The 17,208-nt window shown below is 56.5% G+C and overlaps 2 protein-coding genes across 2 annotated transcripts; both read left to right on the top strand.

Moving 5' to 3' along the window:
- Positions 1-253: 253 nt before the first annotated feature.
- Positions 254-15,505, top strand: LOC310891734 (uncharacterized protein; the record flags this gene model as incomplete). Its single annotated transcript, XM_083853974.1, has 9 exons — positions 254-266; positions 665-735; positions 1,162-1,484; positions 10,905-11,161; positions 11,560-11,630; positions 13,871-14,008; positions 14,316-14,461; positions 14,741-14,866; positions 15,438-15,505. Exons 3-9 carry the CDS (start codon positions 1,460-1,462, stop codon positions 15,503-15,505), a joined length of 831 nt encoding a protein of 276 aa, XP_083710100.1. The 5' UTR covers positions 254-266; positions 665-735; positions 1,162-1,459.
- Positions 2,384-4,610, top strand: LOC310891728 (uncharacterized protein; the record flags this gene model as incomplete). The annotated part of the gene is made up of 5 exons (XM_083853969.1): positions 2,384-2,507; positions 2,976-3,181; positions 3,421-3,566; positions 3,846-3,971; positions 4,543-4,610. Exons 1-5 carry the CDS (start codon positions 2,454-2,456, stop codon positions 4,608-4,610), a joined length of 600 nt encoding a protein of 199 aa, XP_083710095.1. The 5' UTR covers positions 2,384-2,453.
- Positions 15,506-17,208: the final 1,703 nt, after the last annotated feature.

Raw genomic sequence — 17,208 nt, 5'->3', positions numbered from 1 at the left:
TCCTTGCAGATGGTGTCAAGATCGAGCCGCTGAACTACGTGCAGCTATCGCGAGCCACCTCCTTCCCACTGCACGTGGTGAAGAACTGTGTGCAAGAGACCATCCTGTTGTACTGCTTCCTCCTGAGGAGCAAGGAGCACGTCCCCTTTGCCTTCAGGGACATTGGTGTTCTGACGTGCAAAGATGGTTTCCTCTGCATGAACTTTTATCTGGACTGTGTCAAACGTCTGGAGAGCACTGCGGACCTGGTCGCACTGCTCCACAGTGTAAGTTGGTGAGGTTTTGGGGGCTACTTCAATTTCTTTGGGAATCCTAGCAAAGGGTGAGGAATCCGACCGCTGTTGGCCAGCCTGGACATGGCAGGCCAGTCAAATGCCTTTCCCCACGCTTGCCCCCTTAGCTGCTTTCTCCATTAACAAAGAGAGTTTCTTCTGAGCATCTGGGCGCTTGCCCCTGCAAAAAGCCTGGCAGTGTTACTGTACAGCCTCCATATTCTGCCATGCAGCTCCTCCAGAGCAGAACAAAGGTTCATGGAAGAGGCTTTGGAGGAGGGCTTTGGAGAGAAGGCTTTCTTTTGGCTTGGGAGACAGGTTTGCTTCCTGTCAATGAGAGCCGTGAGAAAACCGCCTCAGAAACCCTCCAGCAGGTCTGTGTCTCTTTGCAGAGAATGTGGCCGGCACATCTGACCGCCTTCAGTGGAGAGACCACCGCTCGTGGGATCCCGATGTTCCCAAGGTGAGTGTGTTTCCTCCGCAGCCCTTGGCTGACCCAGCGGGAGGCTTCCCACCTCCTGCTTTGGAACGTGCGCGGCTGGGTCTCCACCTTCAGCACCCAGTCAGGGCTAAACCCCGGGGACTGGTTCCTGGTTATCTACTGCTGAGTTTCGGCTACGAGTGTCTTCACCTGGAGAGGAGGGGCATTGTGGTTGTGTTTCTTGTGCCTGCGCTGCTGCGATTCCCGTCAGAGAGAGTTGCCTGCATGTGGAGGGGAATTTAGGCTACCTTTTCTGGTGCTGCGGGAAGACTGACAACAAACCCCATGCATGGACATGACGGAAAAGGGATGCCATGCCTTGCGCGACACCAGGAGGATTACTGCCAGCAAGCTGCAACGGGAAGGAGGCCAGCCTTCTTCAAGCCCGTGTCATCGTTTGTTTGCCAGGTTTCATCTGACTGTGAGGAGAAGGCCAGAGGCCAAAGCTTCCACCACCTCACAGGAGGAAGCTGCAGGAGAGCGCAGGATGAGAAGAGGTAAGGGAACAGGTCCCTGCTGTCTGGAGGTGGTCCCTGTCCCGTGCTGGCTGACTTGAACCAGGTTAAAAGGCAGTGCCCACGCGGCTGCTCTGAAGAGCTTCCTCCTTTTCTAGTTTCAGAGTGCCATCCTGGCAAGCTGCTGCAGAGGAGGAAGAGGCTTTCCGTCCCCATCCTGACAAGCTGGGAGCCGGGCACAAGGCAGCAAGATGTGGAGAAGAAGCCGTCTACCAGGTGAGACCCCTGGGGGAAAGGAGGAAGGAGCCACTTGCAGCCACACAGGAGAGATGTCCCCTTTGGACCCACCAGCCGCAGGGTGGCTCCTGACACACGTCCTAGCGGAGGCCGCTCTCTCAACGGATGGCAAGCGTGCAGCACGTTTGCCTGAGACTGGCACACCAGCTTCATTTTCCACCAGGGCCCCGATCCCTGGGGGAGCTGAATGCAGGGCCTTGTTGCAGAAGCTCTTCTCCCTTCAGGAGTCCCCCCACATTGCAGCAGAGTCCATCTTCTTGTCTGTGGGAGCAAATGTCCCCTGCCTTCATTCTAACATGTCTCACCGTGGCTTAGGATTGCCGTGGCCCCATCTCCCCTGCTGTTTCTTCCAGCCTAAGGAGCTGTGATACCAGATGGAAAAGTTTCTTTCAGGCATTTTTTTCAAATGCTATCCCAAACGTTGTGGCAGGCACAAGAGAGTGCTGAGGTAGGGAGGTGGCATGACTGCCCTCCTTACCTGACGGTTTTCTCCGATGCTACTGGCTCCCCAGCGATAACCTGTTTTCCACCCGTAAGCGCACCGCGTTTCAGGGCCACAGAGGAGAAGCTGAGGTAAAGCCCGGGTGGGCCATAATGGTGTCTCTCGGCTCCTGTCCTTGCACAAGACACCGCTCCTCTCCTTCTTCCACCAAAAAGGGCCTGGATACGGGCATCCCGAGCCTTCCTGAAGGCAGGTGGTGCCACAGCTTCGCGTTTGGCTCTCTCTGTCTCTGCTGAAGTGAACACGGCCAGTCCAATACGCCCGCTCGCTGCGGAACTGTCGTCTGCTGCAGAGGCTGACGCAGCTTGCGAGCGCGGACTGGAGACCGAATTCCCCTGGGCTCATGCAGCCTCCTCCTGGTGTCTGTTTGCAGCGTGCTCCCCCCGTGTCCAGGCAGCACCCCCAGGACGAAGAGGACAGACAGGCAGGAAACAGCTCCTGAAGCCATGTCCACCACCACTGCGCTCCCTGCTCCTGAAGCCTCCAGGAGAGCGCTGCAGGTACCTGCTCTGCCTTGCTGCAATGACCGTGCTGTTTGGGCCTGTGCAAAAGCCTCTTTGTGTGGAGCGATCCCGAGCAGGTCCCTTGGGATGCGTTCATTTTCACGTTTGTTACCTCCTTCATCTCTTCCTCAGGAGACGGAAGGTGGCGTCCCGCACACCTTCCCTGCCTCTTACTGCCTCCCGTGTTGCCACGAGCCATTTCATTTTGACCAGGGGCCATGGAAAAGGAACAAGGCCTTTCTGGGTCATTGATGGCAGAGGGCTTTGGTCACCGCGGGCTGTTCAGCTGTGTTTGTCACGAGTTGAGGAGCCTGGCCTAGCTTCAGGGCCCCTCGTCCTTGAGGGTCGAAGCACTGCTGACAGACCGGCTGAGGCGAGGGGGCAGGAGTGCGGGTTAGGCCTGAGGGACAGCTGAGACCAATCCTGTCTGCTGTTGTGTTTTTGTTTTTTTTTTTTTTCCTCCAGGAGGTCTGGAACCTGTCTTCACAGTGGGACCAAACAGACTGCTCATGGCCCACGTACCAAAAGCTACAAGAGCAAGCCCGGGCAGAAATGGCTGCATGGGAAGCCTGGTCTGATGGGGAGGACCAACAGATACCCCAGGTACTGGCAGTGATCAACAGCGCTGAGAACAGCAGCGATCCTCTCCGCCAGGGCTCCGAGGGCGGCAGGTCCCAGGGTGGTGGGAGCAGGACGGGCACCAGGCCGCAGGGCAGGGCTTTGCCTGCTCCTCCCTGTGAGGGAGAGGTTGTCAGCAGAAAGGGAGGGATAAAAGCAGCAGCCAGACGTGGGCTGGCAGCGCCGAGTCGCCTGGTTCGCAGGTCCTGTTGCAGGGCCCTTTCAAGAGGTCCTCTGGGAAACAGCACCTGTGTGTCCAGTCCTGTTTGATGAGAGTGTCTTCTCCTTGCAGCGATTCAACAGCCAACATGCTTGGACCCCCCATCCTCCAGCCCAGCCCAGGAGCAAGGAGGTCAGGAGGAGGTGGAGGAAGGCTGAGAACCCTGCCCCAGCAGAGGATTTGGGAGCAGCAGCCAAGCTGGAGAGACTCCGGCCTGAGTAAGTGTGTGCCGGCTCCGTTCCCGTCCTGGGGCACTGGAGTAGCTGTTGAGTGATGTCAGGACATGTCCAGGAGCCTGGTCCCTGAGTCCTGGGCTTGCCTCTAACACCCTTTGATTCCTCCTAAAGCGGGCATGACCTTGGTTACCACCAAGGCCTAAAAATCAGGTTGGAAGGGTGGGTGCAGGTGGCACTGCATGGGTGCAGGGTCTGGATGACGGGAGAGGCAGAAGGGGTGTCTGAGAGAGGCTGAGGGATCCCTTTCTCCTGTTGTTGCAGCCGCCTTTCCCCACGAGCACGCCAAGTTTTGGAAAGGTTGGAGCCACATCGCCATCAACAAAGCGTATTCAGAAATGTTGCGGAGGCAAACCGGCTGCGGCAAGAGCAGCAGCAGCAGCTCCCCTGGTAAGTATCTCCAAAAAGGGATGGTGCTTCCCACTGCTGCAAGGCCCATCCTTCCCCTGGGGGCAGCACTGGGAGAAAGAGGGCACGTCTCCAACACCCCTCCCGAGACAGACGCGGGCTTTGGAGACTCTGGAGACTTTGGGACTGGAGCTCCCTGACACCTGACAGGGAGCGGCTGGGCACCCAGAACAGGCTTTCCCATGTGGGATGTGAAAGTCCTGTCTGAAAACAGAGGGGTCCCCTGGATGGCTGCCTCTCCCCTTTCCAAAGCCGAGAGTCTGTCCTTCCTTTGGAGAGCGCTGACACCAGGACACCTTGCCCTGAGGGGGAATACCTGTGCAGAATACCCAGGGTCCTCCGCTCCACCTGACTCAGCCCCAGGCTGGTGAGCTGCACCCCTGGGGACCTTGTCGTGAGCTCGGGCACGAGGCATCTGTCTCACTTCACGCCAACCTTGAAGCTTCCTGGGAAGCAGACCCCTACGTGCACGGCCCGAGCTAAGCCTGCAGTATTTCTCTGTGTTCAGCCTGTACACAACCTGCTCATCCTCTTTTTTCTTTTGACTCCCTAGCGCTAGATGCTGGTACCGCAGTGGAGGGGAAGGTGCTGGGAACGGTGCCAGCAGCAGCGGAGCTCTGAGCAAAGGGGCTGGGAAGCTCCCCCGCTTTCCACCCCTGAATGGAAAATAAAGAGCACCGGGGCTCTTCCCAAACAGACTGCTTGTGTCACTTCATCCACCCTAGACTTGAGTACACATAAGCTGGATCTCTGCTTTGAAAGAGGAATGTGGGTTGAAAGGAGAGCTCTTTCCAAGGCTCCCATTGCTATGCCTGTGCTGTCTTAAGTGTGGCTTCCCGTCATGATACTCATCGCTGCCAGTTGCGCGCATTTCCAGTGCAAAAGTCTGTGTCTCAGCCCACGTCCCCATAGCTCCCTCCTAGCTAGGGGAGCTCCGTGGCAGACCTGGAGGGGAGGCCCATGGGGACGAGGAGCAGGCAGAGGCATGGGGAACCTGAGGGCATCTGAAAGGACTCTCAGGGCCAGGTGTGCGGGTGTGTATGTGCTTGTGAACCCCGAGAGTGCCATGTGTGTGCCTGCAGCAGTGACCTGCTGTCTCTGCCAGCCCCAGGCAGGAGGGGACTCGGCTGTCTGTGCCTGTGTGTTACGTGTGTCCTGTGTGTGGGTGCTGTTGCAAGCAGCGCCTTGTCTGTGGTCGTTTGTGTGACCAGCTGTATCAGTGTCCTCCCTGGGTGTCCCTGGCACAGGTGCTCAGCTTCGTTGCTGGTTGAACCTGCAAAGGGGAAACTGGCAGCCGTGTCCCTCAGCCTGGGCGGAGAGCTGGGGACCCTGGGCACTGGGCTGGGTTCCAGTGGCCGGGCAGGACCATGCTGGGTGGTATCGGTCTGTACTGGGCTCCAGAGCATCTGGGGTAGTCAGCAGGATCTGGTCAAGTTGTGTGTCTTGCTGAGATTGCGTGTACATAATGCTTATAATATGCTGGGGGACCGATCCTTTGCTTCTGTTCCCTTAGGGTTATATTTACAAGGAAACTAGAGCATTGTGTGGGCACCCAAATGGGACCTGTGCTAGTAAATTCTTGGTTGATTGGAACAAGTGGATTGAAAAGATGTTTACAGAGCATGAGGAGACAAGTAAGAGGCACAGATGGCTCAAACTGCAGGCCTGGTGGCTGGTATTCAGCGTTTAGGGGCTGAAAAGAAATGCTCACCAAAGCACGTACAAGACCTCCTGGATCCTGATCACTTCCAGCTCTGGAGATGAGAAATGATAGTAGAGAGCTGGAAGAAAACTGACAGAATCAGGCAAAGGCTGAGCCTTCTACAGACCGAACTTTCCAAATGCCTGAAGAATCAGGTAGAGACGGGAAATGCACAGTTGCAAAGAAGTAGCCTTAACGTTCAGAGATTTAGACCTGGTGGAGCCGAGTAGCCCTATATCTACTCCAAATCTACTCCTTTTTAGTTTAAAACCACTAGTCCTTGTCCTATCACTACACCCCCTGAGAAAGAGTCCCTGCGCAGCTTTCTTGGAGGCCCCCTTTTGGTACTGGAAGGCTGCAATGAGGTCTGCCCAGAGCCTTCTCTTCTCTAGACTGAACAACTCTCCCAGCCTGTCTTCGTGGGACAACCCTCTGATCAGCCTCGTGGCCACACTTCTTTTGATGCAGCCCGCGATACGGCTGGCTTTCTTTTTTTTTATGGCATGTGCACATTGCCAGTTCATGCGGAGTCTCTCACCCACCAATGCTCCCAGGCCCTTCTCAGGGCTGCTCTCAACCCATTCTCCACCCAGCCTGGATTTGTGCTTAGGATTGCCCTGATCCAGGTGCAGGACCTTCCACTTGGCCTTGTTGAACCTCACGAGGTTTGCATCGGCCCAGCTCTCAAGCCTGTGCAGGTCCCCCTGGATGGCATCCCTTCCCTCCAGCGTGTCGACCGTGCCACACAGCTTAGAGTCATCAGCAAACGTGCTGAGAGTGCACTCAATCTACCGTCCATGTCGCTGACAAATATATTAAATAGTGCCGGCCCCATACTGACTCCTGAGGGACACGACTCATCACTGATCTCCACTTGGGCATGAAGCCGTTGACCACAACTCTCTGAGTGCAACCATCCAGCCAATTCCTTGCCCATGGAGTTGCTCATCCATCATATCCACGACTCTCCAATTTGGAGACAAGGATGTCATGCAGGACAGTGTCAAATGCCTTGCAGAAGTCCAGGTAGATGACGGCAGCTGCTCTTCCCCTATCCACCAGTGCTGTAACCCTGCTGTAGAAGGCCACCAGATTTTTCAGGCATGATCTGCCCTTACTGGAGCCACGCTGACTGTCACCAAGCACCTCTTTGTTTTCCACGTGCCTTGGAATAGTTCCCAGGAGGCTCTGCAGTACCTCATTCTCCCAGTCTGTTCCTTTGTATTCTGTGAATTGGCTAGTGTGGCTAGAGCACTTGACAGTGAAGACTGAAGCAAAAAAGTCATTGACTACCCCAGCCTCCTCCATGTACCACGTAACCAGGTCTCCCATTTCCTTCAGCAGAGGGCCCACGTTTTCCCTAGTCTTACTTTTATCACCAATATACCTGTAGAAGCCCTTCCTGTTGCCCCTGACGCTCCTGACAAGAGTCAATTCTGGTGGGGCTTAGCTTTCTGAACTTGATCCCTGGCTGCTCGGTAAATGTTCCTGCATTCCTCCTAGGAGGCTCAAGGGAGACCTTATCGCCCCACTGCCCCACGCGTGGTCCCACAGCCATGCTGCCAAGGCACCGCACATGGCAGTGCCCGATCAGGGCTGAGTCAAGCTCTTACTGACCGCACCAGGGACAATAGACATGGAAGACAGAATGCAATGCACAGGAAAAATTACACATAATAAGCAACCAAATAACAGTAGTTTTGTAGCCACGGCCACCCTCATGTCCAGTCTCCAAATGGGGTCCTGCTATCATTTGTCTTCAGTTGTTTGGTTAATTCTTGTAATTCCTGTATCTTCACGTGTACCAAGTGGGAATGATCACTCAGGTTCATATAAGACATACCTGCAAAGTCCTCGCAATCATGACCATGGACAAGTAACAAAAATCAATCCCAGCTCTATTTTGTAGCGTAGCATGCCTTATTAATATTTACGTCAAGCAGCAAGCCAGGTAGCGCAGCACTAGTGGCATCACTAAATTTACTTAGTCAGCACGCTAGGCGATTCAGGGTGGTTAACGCTCGAGCACTAGCCAAACCAGGTTCCGTACTATTCACCCACCATGACACTGAGTTGTTTTTCCCTGTATAGGTGAAAAATGTGCAGTAGGTCGCTGGCAACGAGCCCAGGAGGCTCAATTCTTGGGACGGGAGGCTTGGTGTCTGCCCAGCTCTGGATAACCAACCATTCCAGGAGTCGCTCCAGGCCTCGCAGCGTGGCTCTCAGGCCATGGCTTGGTCACATAAGCGGGCTAGCCGTTCCCGTCTCAGCAGCGCTCCGACCCGACAGATGCAAAAGGGGTGCTGCGGTGCAGCAAGACTCAGGCACGTAATATCCTGGCCTGTGGCATTAGCCATGGTCACCCATACGTTCTGTTGAGGCTGTGGGATGATCCACGCTGACCTGGAAAACAGCCGGGGGGGAGTGGGGGTGGGGTGATGGCAGGGGGGGGAATCATGGCCACGGGCCGCGGGGAGGCTGCGGCAGCCTTCAGGAGCACGCTGCGTCTGTCCCAGACGGTTCTCCCCACTCTCCTCTTCATCTGCAGCGCATGCCCTACTCCTCTCCCTCACCATGACGTGCTGAGGGTATGTTTGCCATTCCCTCGTGTACCACCTCTGCCTCCCGCATGGCAGACAGGGGGATGGTGCTGAGGCCTCCTCAAAGCACAGAGCCCCGTGGGATGTGCGGGGCTGCAATTCCCTCCGTATAACACATCCTACTCGGACAACAGCAAAGGCTGGCTGTTGTTCAGCCAAGTTCAGGTGCGGTGAGGGACTGCTGTATCCCAGGTGCCTTTGCTCCCATCTTTTTCTTGAAAAAGGCCCAGCCCCAGGACAGGCCTCAAACCTCACCTTCCTGGAAGGGCTTCCAAGATCAGAGGTGTGTTGGGGCAGGAACACAGCGGTGACTTTTCCAGCGCTCCACTTCCTATATCCAATGGCCTTTGTCACCATTTGGAGATGTTCCTGGTAGATTTGTCAAGATCCTGTGGAAAAGAACAGGGCAGAAGGGAGGTGACAGTTTCTCAGGACAAGAAGGGAAATCTCTCGTCTCTCTCCCGACCTGCGCCATCTCCTTGCTGCTGACCTCATAGGCCTTCAAATGACACGTGCTGATGTCACAGGGGGATGTCAGAGGGTCAGAGCAGAGGCGTGTTGGGGCAGGCAGACAGTGGGGACTTCTCCAGCACTCCAATCCTTTATTCTATGGCCTTTGTCACCATGTGGAGATGTTCCTGGTGGCTTTGCCAGGAACTGCTGCTAAAGAACTGGGCAGAAGGGAGGTGACTGTTTCTCAGGACAAGAAAGGAAATCTCTCGTCTCTCTCCTGAGCTGTGCTGTCTCCATGCTGCTGACATCATAAGCCTTCAGATGACACGTGCTGATGTCACAGGGGGATGCACTGCATCACCAGGATATCTTCACTGGAGCAGCGCCAGTGCCGGCACTTCCCTGCAAGGCCTGGTCCCTGCTGGGCACTGCTTGGGTGCTCCCCACCGCTGTCCTTCTGTGGCCAGGAGTGGGGGCAGCAGGCAGCAAGGTTGCACTGGGCGACCCTCGCTGACGGGCGGAGGAGCAGGGGCACCTTGCAGAGGAGCTGTGGTTGAGGAGCCAGGGCGGGCATCCCTTGTCCTGAGCTGAGGGCCAGCAGCAAGTGAGATGGAGGGTTGCTGGAGTGTGACCATCACCTCTGATCTGACTTCTGCATTCCCAGTGCTCCTGCAGCTCTCCCCCAAAGGTGAGGGTGTCAGGAGCCCCTTCCCAAGGGGTGTCCCAGGGGCTGTCAGCTGTCCCAAGCTGCAGGTCCTGGGCTGGGGGGTGGTGGTGGTGCTGCACAGAGCTGGTGGCTGCCACGAGAGCCCTGCCTGAGGGTCCCGCTGGGCTCAGGGGACAATGTGGCAGCCAGGACTCCTGGGTCCTGATGCCAGGGCTGTCCTGAGGCCCAGGGCTCCTCTGGCCATGGCTCAGACTTCTCCTGATGGGGGACAGTCCAGGGCCAGCTTTCCCTGGGAGCTGGTGCCTCTTTGGGATCTGGCTCTGGGAGGAAAGACCTCTGGTGTCCCAGAGACTGGCGTGGCCTGCAGGTCCCACAGGCCTCTCAGGAATGTCCCAGGAGTGCCTGCATGGTGTTTTTCTGGGATGCTTGTGTATGCCTGCATGTGTCATCGCCTGGGTGAGGTGCTTGCCAAGAGGTTGTGAGCTGGCTGGCCTGGAGCCTGACGTGTCTTTTCCTCGCTTTCCAGAGACTGAGGCTATCTGGGATGCTGTATCCAAGTACATCCTGGAAGAGCTGAAGCGGGATAAGGTGGGTTGGTGTCCTGGGCCCTGCAGAGCAATCCCTGCCCGAGCACCGTGGCAGTGCTCTAAGACTGCCCGGGGTGCCCGGAGCAGCTTCTTGGCCAGCTGGGAGAGAAACCAAGGCCAGATGTGCTCTGCCTCTCAGGTGTTTGGCACACCCTAGGGCTTCCCTCTTCCCTGCGGTCTGAGTGGGGAGGGCGAGCAGAGAGATGGGGGAATATCCTGGCTCCGTGCCTAGGACAATTGCTGGGAGTCAGTCCCAGGCCTAATCCGTGTGCTGGAAACCTCCGGGCGCTTCTCTAGCCAAGGGATGTTGGCAAATCCTGTGAGGGGGGAGACGAAAGAAACAGAGGATGCGGCTCTTTTGCAAAGCTTTCCAAAGTGCCCCACCTTGCCCCATTGTCCCTCAGGAGCGGGCAGGGCACAGAGCAGTGTCCCCCTGCTCTGACAGTCATCCCTTTTCCCATCTCTCAAGAACTCCCTCATCGGCCTTTCTGTCTTTTCTGTGTGCAGGGCGTTCGGGTTGCGGGACTCGGGACCTTTGCTGTTGTCCAAGAGCAATTCCATGGCAAAGAAGAGCCGCTCTTGGTTCGAAGGCCTTTCTTCGAGCTGGACATCGATGAGTTGTGGCTGGAGGAGATCTACTGTCCCACTGAGCTCCTCCCTGGTGAGAAGGCAGCAGCCCCCCTCTTCCTGCCCCATGTCCGGAACGGTTTGTTCTCCCTGCTCTTTGGAAAGGCCCGGGAGAAGTAGAGGATTGTCTCCGACGGTCAGGGTACAGCTTGAGTTCCCCAAAAGAAACCGTGCCCCAGGAGCTCTTTCTCTTAGCGACCCTTTCTCTGGGAACTTGTTCTGAATGTTGCAAGCAACTTGGGCTTGCTGTGGCACTGAGGATGTTGCTTCTCCTTGCAGATGGTGTCAAGATCGAGCCGCTGAACTACGTGCAGCTATCGCGAGCCACCTCCTTCCCACTGCACGTGGTGAAGAACTGTGTGCAAGAGACCATCCTGTTGTACTGCTTCCTCCTGAGGAGCAAGGAGCACGTCCCCTTTGCCTTCAGGGACATTGGTGTTCTGACGTGCAAAGATGGTTTCCTCTGCATGAACTTTTATCTGGACTGTGTCAAACGTCTGGAGAGCACTGCGGACCTGGTCGCACTGCTCCACAGTGTAAGTTGGTGAGGTTTTGGGGGCTACTTCAATTTCTTTGGGAATCCTAGCAAAGGGTGAGGAATCCGACCGCTGTTGGCCAGCCTGGACATGGCAGGCCAGTCAAATGCCTTTCCCCACGCTTGCCCCCTTAGCTGCTTTCTCCATTAACAAAGAGAGTTTCTTCTGAGCATCTGGGCGCTTGCCCCTGCAAAAAGCCTGGCAGTGTTACTGTACAGCCTCCATATTCTGCCATGCAGCTCCTCCAGAGCAGAACAAAGGTTCATGGAAGAGGCTTTGGAGGAGGGCTTTGGAGAGAAGGCTTTCTTTTGGCTTGGGAGACAGGTTTGCTTCCTGTCAATGAGAGCCGTGAGAAAACCGCCTCAGAAACCCTCCAGCAGGTCTGTGTCTCTTTGCAGAGAATGTGGCCGGCACATCTGACCGCCTTCAGTGGAGAGACCACCGCTCGTGGGATCCCGATGTTCCCAAGGTGAGTGTGTTTCCTCCGCAGCCCTTGGCTGACCCAGCGGGAGGCTTCCCACCTCCTGCTTTGGAACGTGCGCGGCTGGGTCTCCACCTTCAGCACCCAGTCAGGGCTAAACCCCGGGGACTGGTTCCTGGTTATCTACTGCTGAGTTTCGGCTACGAGTGTCTTCACCTGGAGAGGAGGGGCATTGTGGTTGTGTTTCTTGTGCCTGCGCTGCTGCGATTCCCGTCAGAGAGAGTTGCCTGCATGTGGAGGGGAATTTAGGCTACCTTTTCTGGTGCTGCGGGAAGACTGACAACAAACCCCATGCATGGACATGACGGAAAAGGGATGCCATGCCTTGCGCGACACCAGGAGGATTACTGCCAGCAAGCTGCAACGGGAAGGAGGCCAGCCTTCTTCAAGCCCGTGTCATCGTTTGTTTGCCAGGTTTCATCTGACTGTGAGGAGAAGGCCAGAGGCCAAAGCTTCCACCACCTCACAGGAGGAAGCTGCAGGAGAGCGCAGGATGAGAAGAGGTAAGGGAACAGGTCCCTGCTGTCTGGAGGTGGTCCCTGTCCCGTGCTGGCTGACTTGAACCAGGTTAAAAGGCAGTGCCCACGCAGCTGCTCTGAAGAGCTTCCTCCTTTTCTAGTTTCAGAGTGCCATCCTGGCAAGCTGCTGCAGAGGAGGAAGAGGCTTTCCGTCCCCATCCTGACAAGCTGGGAGCCGGGCACAAGGCAGCAAGATGTGGAGAAGAAGCCGTCTACCAGGTGAGACCCCTGGGGGAAAGGAGGAAGGAGCCACTTGCAGCCACACAGGAGAGATGTCCCCTTTGGACCCACCAGCCGCAGGGTGGCTCCTGACACACGTCCTAGCGGAGGCCGCTCTCTCAACGGATGGCAAGCGTGCAGCACGTTTGCCTGAGACTGGCACACCAGCTTCATTTTCCACCAGGGCCCCGATCCCTGGGGGAGCTGAATGCAGGGCCTTGTTGCAGAAGCTCTTCTCCCTTCAGGAGTCCCCCCACATTGCAGCAGAGTCCATCTTCTTGTCTGTGGGAGCAAATGTCCCCTGCCTTCATTCTAACATGTCTCACCGTGGCTTAGGATTGCCGTGGCCCCATCTCCCCTGCTGTTTCTTCCAGCCTAAGGAGCTGTGATACCAGATGGAAAAGTTTCTTTCAGGCATTTTTTTCAAATGCTATCCCAAACGTTGTGGCAGGCACAAGAGAGTGCTGAGGTAGGGAGGTGGCATGACTGCCCTCCTTACCTGACGGTTTTCTCCGATGCTACTGGCTCCCCAGCGATAACCTGTTTTCCACCCGTAAGCGCACCGTGTTTCAGGGCCACAGAGGAGAAGCTGAGGTAAAGCCCGGGTGGGCCATAATGGTGTCTCTCGGCTCCTGTCCTTGCACAAGACACCGCTCCTCTCCTTCTTCCACCAAAAAGGGCCTGGATACGGGCATCCCGAGCCTTCCTGAAGGCAGGTGGTGCCACAGCTTCGCGTTTGGCTCTCTCTGTCTCTGCTGAAGTGAACACGGCCAGTCCAATACGCCCGCTCGCTGCGGAACTGTCGTCTGCTGCAGAGGCTGACGCAGCTTGCGAGCGCGGACTGGAGACCGAATTCCCCTGGGCTCATGCAGCCTCCTCCTGGTGTCTGTTTGCAGCGTGCTCCCCCCGTGTCCAGGCAGCACCCCCAGGACGAAGAGGACAGACAGGCAGGAAACAGCTCCTGAAGCCATGTCCACCACCACTGCGCTCCCTGCTCCTGAAGCCTCCAGGAGAGCGCTGCAGGTACCTGCTCTGCCTTGCTGCAATGACCGTGCTGTTTGGGCCTGTGCAAAAGCCTCTTTGTGTGGAGCGATCCCGAGCAGGTCCCTTGGGATGCGTTCATTTTCACGTTTGTTACCTCCTTCATCTCTTCCTCAGGAGACGGAAGGTGGCGTCCCGCACACCTTCCCTGCCTCTTACTGCCTCCCGTGTTGCCACGAGCCATTTCATTTTGACCAGGGGCCATGGAAAAGGAACAAGGCCTTTCTGGGTCATTGATGGCAGAGGGCTTTGGTCACCGCGGGCTGTTCAGCTGTGTTTGTCACGAGTTGAGGAGCCTGGCCTAGCTTCAGGGCCCCTCGTCCTTGAGGGTCGAAGCACTGCTGACAGACCGGCTGAGGCGAGGGGGCAGGAGTGCGGGTTAGGCCTGAGGGACAGCTGAGACCAATCCTGTCTGCTGTTGTGTTTTTGTTTTTTTTTTTTTTCCTCCAGGAGGTCTGGAACCTGTCTTCACAGTGGGACCAAACAGACTGCTCATGGCCCACGTACCAAAAGCTACAAGAGCAAGCCCGGGCAGAAATGGCTGCATGGGAAGCCTGGTCTGATGGGGAGGACCAACAGATACCCCAGGTACTGGCAGTGATCAACAGCGCTGAGAACAGCAGCGATCCTCTCCGCCAGGGCTCCGAGGGCGGCAGGTCCCAGGGTGGTGGGAGCAGGACGGGCACCAGGCCGCAGGGCAGGGCTTTGCCTGCTCCTCCCTGTGAGGGAGAGGTTGTCAGCAGAAAGGGAGGGATAAAAGCAGCAGCCAGACGTGGGCTGGCAGCGCCGAGTCGCCTGGTTCGCAGGTCCTGTTGCAGGGCCCTTTCAAGAGGTCCTCTGGGAAACAGCACCTGTGTGTCCAGTCCTGTTTGATGAGAGTGTCTTCTCCTTGCAGCGATTCAACAGCCAACATGCTTGGACCCCCCATCCTCCAGCCCAGCCCAGGAGCAAGGAGGTCAGGAGGAGGTGGAGGAAGGCTGAGAACCCTGCCCCAGCAGAGGATTTGGGAGCAGCAGCCAAGCTGGAGAGACTCCGGCCTGAGTAAGTGTGTGCCGGCTCCGTTCCCGTCCTGGGGCACTGGAGTAGCTGTTGAGTGATGTCAGGACATGTCCAGGAGCCTGGTCCCTGAGTCCTGGGCTTGCCTCTAACACCCTTTGATTCCTCCTAAAGCGGGCATGACCTTGGTTACCACCAAGGCCTAAAAATCAGGTTGGAAGGGTGGGTGCAGGTGGCACTGCATGGGTGCAGGGTCTGGATGACGGGAGAGGCAGAAGGGGTGTCTGAGAGAGGCTGAGGGATCCCTTTCTCCTGTTGTTGCAGCCGCCTTTCCCCACGAGCACGCCAAGTTTTGGAAAGGTTGGAGCCACATCGCCATCAACAAAGCGTATTCAGAAATGTTGCGGAGGCAAACCGGCTGCGGCAAGAGCAGCAGCAGCAGCTCCCCTGGTAAGTATCTCCAAAAAGGGATGGTGCTTCCCACTGCTGCAAGGCCCATCCTTCCCCTGGGGGCAGCACTGGGAGAAAGAGGGCACGTCTCCAACACCCCTCCCGAGACAGACGCGGGCTTTGGAGACTCTGGAGACTTTGGGACTGGAGCTCCCTGACACCTGACAGGGAGCGGCTGGGCACCCAGAACAGGCTTTCCCATGTGGGATGTGAAAGTCCTGTCTGAAAACAGAGGGGTCCCCTGGATGGCTGCCTCTCCCCTTTCCAAAGCCGAGAGTCTGTCCTTCCTTTGGAGAGCGCTGACACCAGGACACCTTGCCCTGAGGGGGAATACCTGTGCAGAATACCCAGGGTCCTCCGCTCCACCTGACTCAGCCCCAGGCTGGTGAGCTGCACCCCTGGGGACCTTGTCGTGAGCTCGGGCACGAGGCATCTGTCTCACTTCACGCCAACCTTGAAGCTTCCTGGGAAGCAGACCCCTACGTGCACGGCCCGAGCTAAGCCTGCAGTATTTCTCTGTGTTCAGCCTGTACACAACCTGCTCATCCTCTTTTTTCTTTTGACTCCCTAGCGCTAGATGCTGGTACCGCAGTGGAGGGGAAGGTGCTGGGAACGGTGCCAGCAGCAGCGGAGCTCTGAGCAAAGGGGCTGGGAAGCTCCCCCGCTTTCCACCCCTGAATGGAAAATAAAGAGCACCGGGGCTCTTCCCAAACAGACTGCTTGTGTCACTTCATCCACCCTAGACTTGAGTACACATAAGCTGGATCTCTGCTTTGAAAGAGGAATGTGGGTTGAAAGGAGAGCTCTTTCCAAGGCTCCCATTGCTATGCCTGTGCTGTCTTAAGTGTGGCTTCCCGTCATGATACTCATCGCTGCCAGTTGCGCGCATTTCCAGTGCAAAAGTCTGTGTCTCAGCCCACGTCCCCATAGCTCCCTCCTAGCTAGGGGAGCTCCGTGGCAGACCTGGAGGGGAGGCCCATGGGGACGAGGAGCAGGCAGAGGCATGGGGAACCTGAGGGCATCTGAAAGGACTCTCAGGGCCAGGTGTGCGGGTGTGTATGTGCTTGTGAACCCCGAGAGTGCCATGTGTGTGCCTGCAGCAGTGACCTGCTGTCTCTGCCAGCCCCAGGCAGGAGGGGACTCGGCTGTCTGTGCCTGTGTGTTACGTGTGTCCTGTGTGTGGGTGCTGTTGCAAGCAGCGCCTTGTCTGTGGTCGTTTGTGTGACCAGCTGTATCAGTGTCCTCCCTGGGTGTCCCTGGCACAGGTGCTCAGCTTCGTTGCTGGTTGAACCTGCAAAGGGGAAACTGGCAGCCGTGTCCCTCAGCCTGGGCGGAGAGCTGGGGACCCTGGGCACTGGGCTGGGTTCCAGTGGCCGGGCAGGACCATGCTGGGTGGTATCGGTCTGTACTGGGCTCCAGAGCATCTGGGGTAGTCAGCAGGATCTGGTCAAGTTGTGTGTCTTGCTGAGATTGCGTGTACATAATGCTTATAATATGCTGGGGGACCGATCCTTTGCTTCTGTTCCCTTAGGGTTATATTTACAAGGAAACTAGAGCATTGTGTGGGCACCCAAATGGGACCTGTGCTAGTAAATTCTTGGTTGATTGGAACAAGTGGATTGAAAAGATGTTTACAGAGCATGAGGAGACAAGTAAGAGGCACAGATGGCTCAAACTGCAGGCCTGGTGGCTGGTATTCAGCGTTTAGGGGCTGAAAAGAAATGCTCACCAAAGCACGTACAAGACCTCCTGGATCCTGATCACTTCCAGCTCTGGAGATGAGAAATGATAGTAGAGAGCTGGAAGAAAACTGACAGAATCAGGCAAAGGCTGAGCCTTCTACAGACCGAACTTTCCAAATGCCTGAAGAATCAGGTAGAGACGGGAAATGCACAGTTGCAAAGAAGTAGCCTTAACGTTCAGAGATTTAGACCTGGTGGAGCCGAGTAGCCCTATATCTACTCCAAATCTACTCCTTTTTAGTTTAAAACCACTAGTCCTTGTCCTATCACTACACCCCCTGAGAAAGAGTCCCTGCGCAGCTTTCTTGGAGGCCCCCTTTTGGTACTGGAAGGCTGCAATGAGGTCTGCCCAGAGCCTTCTCTTCTCTAGACTGAACAACTCTCCCAGCCTGTCTTCGTGGGACAACCCTCTGATCAGCCTCGTGGCCACACTTCTTTTGATGCAGCCCGCGATACGGCTGGCTTTCTTTTTTTTTATGGCATGTGCACATTGCCAGTTCATGCGGAGTCTCTCACCCACCAATGCTCCCAGGCCCTTCTCAGGGCTGCTCTCAACCCATTCTCCACCCAGCCTGGATTTGTGCTTAGGATTGCCCTGAT

Source organism: Anser anser, assembly GCF_964211835.1.
Source record: "Anser anser genome assembly, contig: HAP1_SCAFFOLD_387, whole genome shotgun sequence".
NCBI lineage: Eukaryota > Metazoa > Chordata > Aves > Anseriformes > Anatidae > Anser > Anser anser.
The sequence above is the reverse complement of the archived record's forward strand: the minus strand, read 5'-3'. Positions and strand labels throughout refer to the sequence as shown.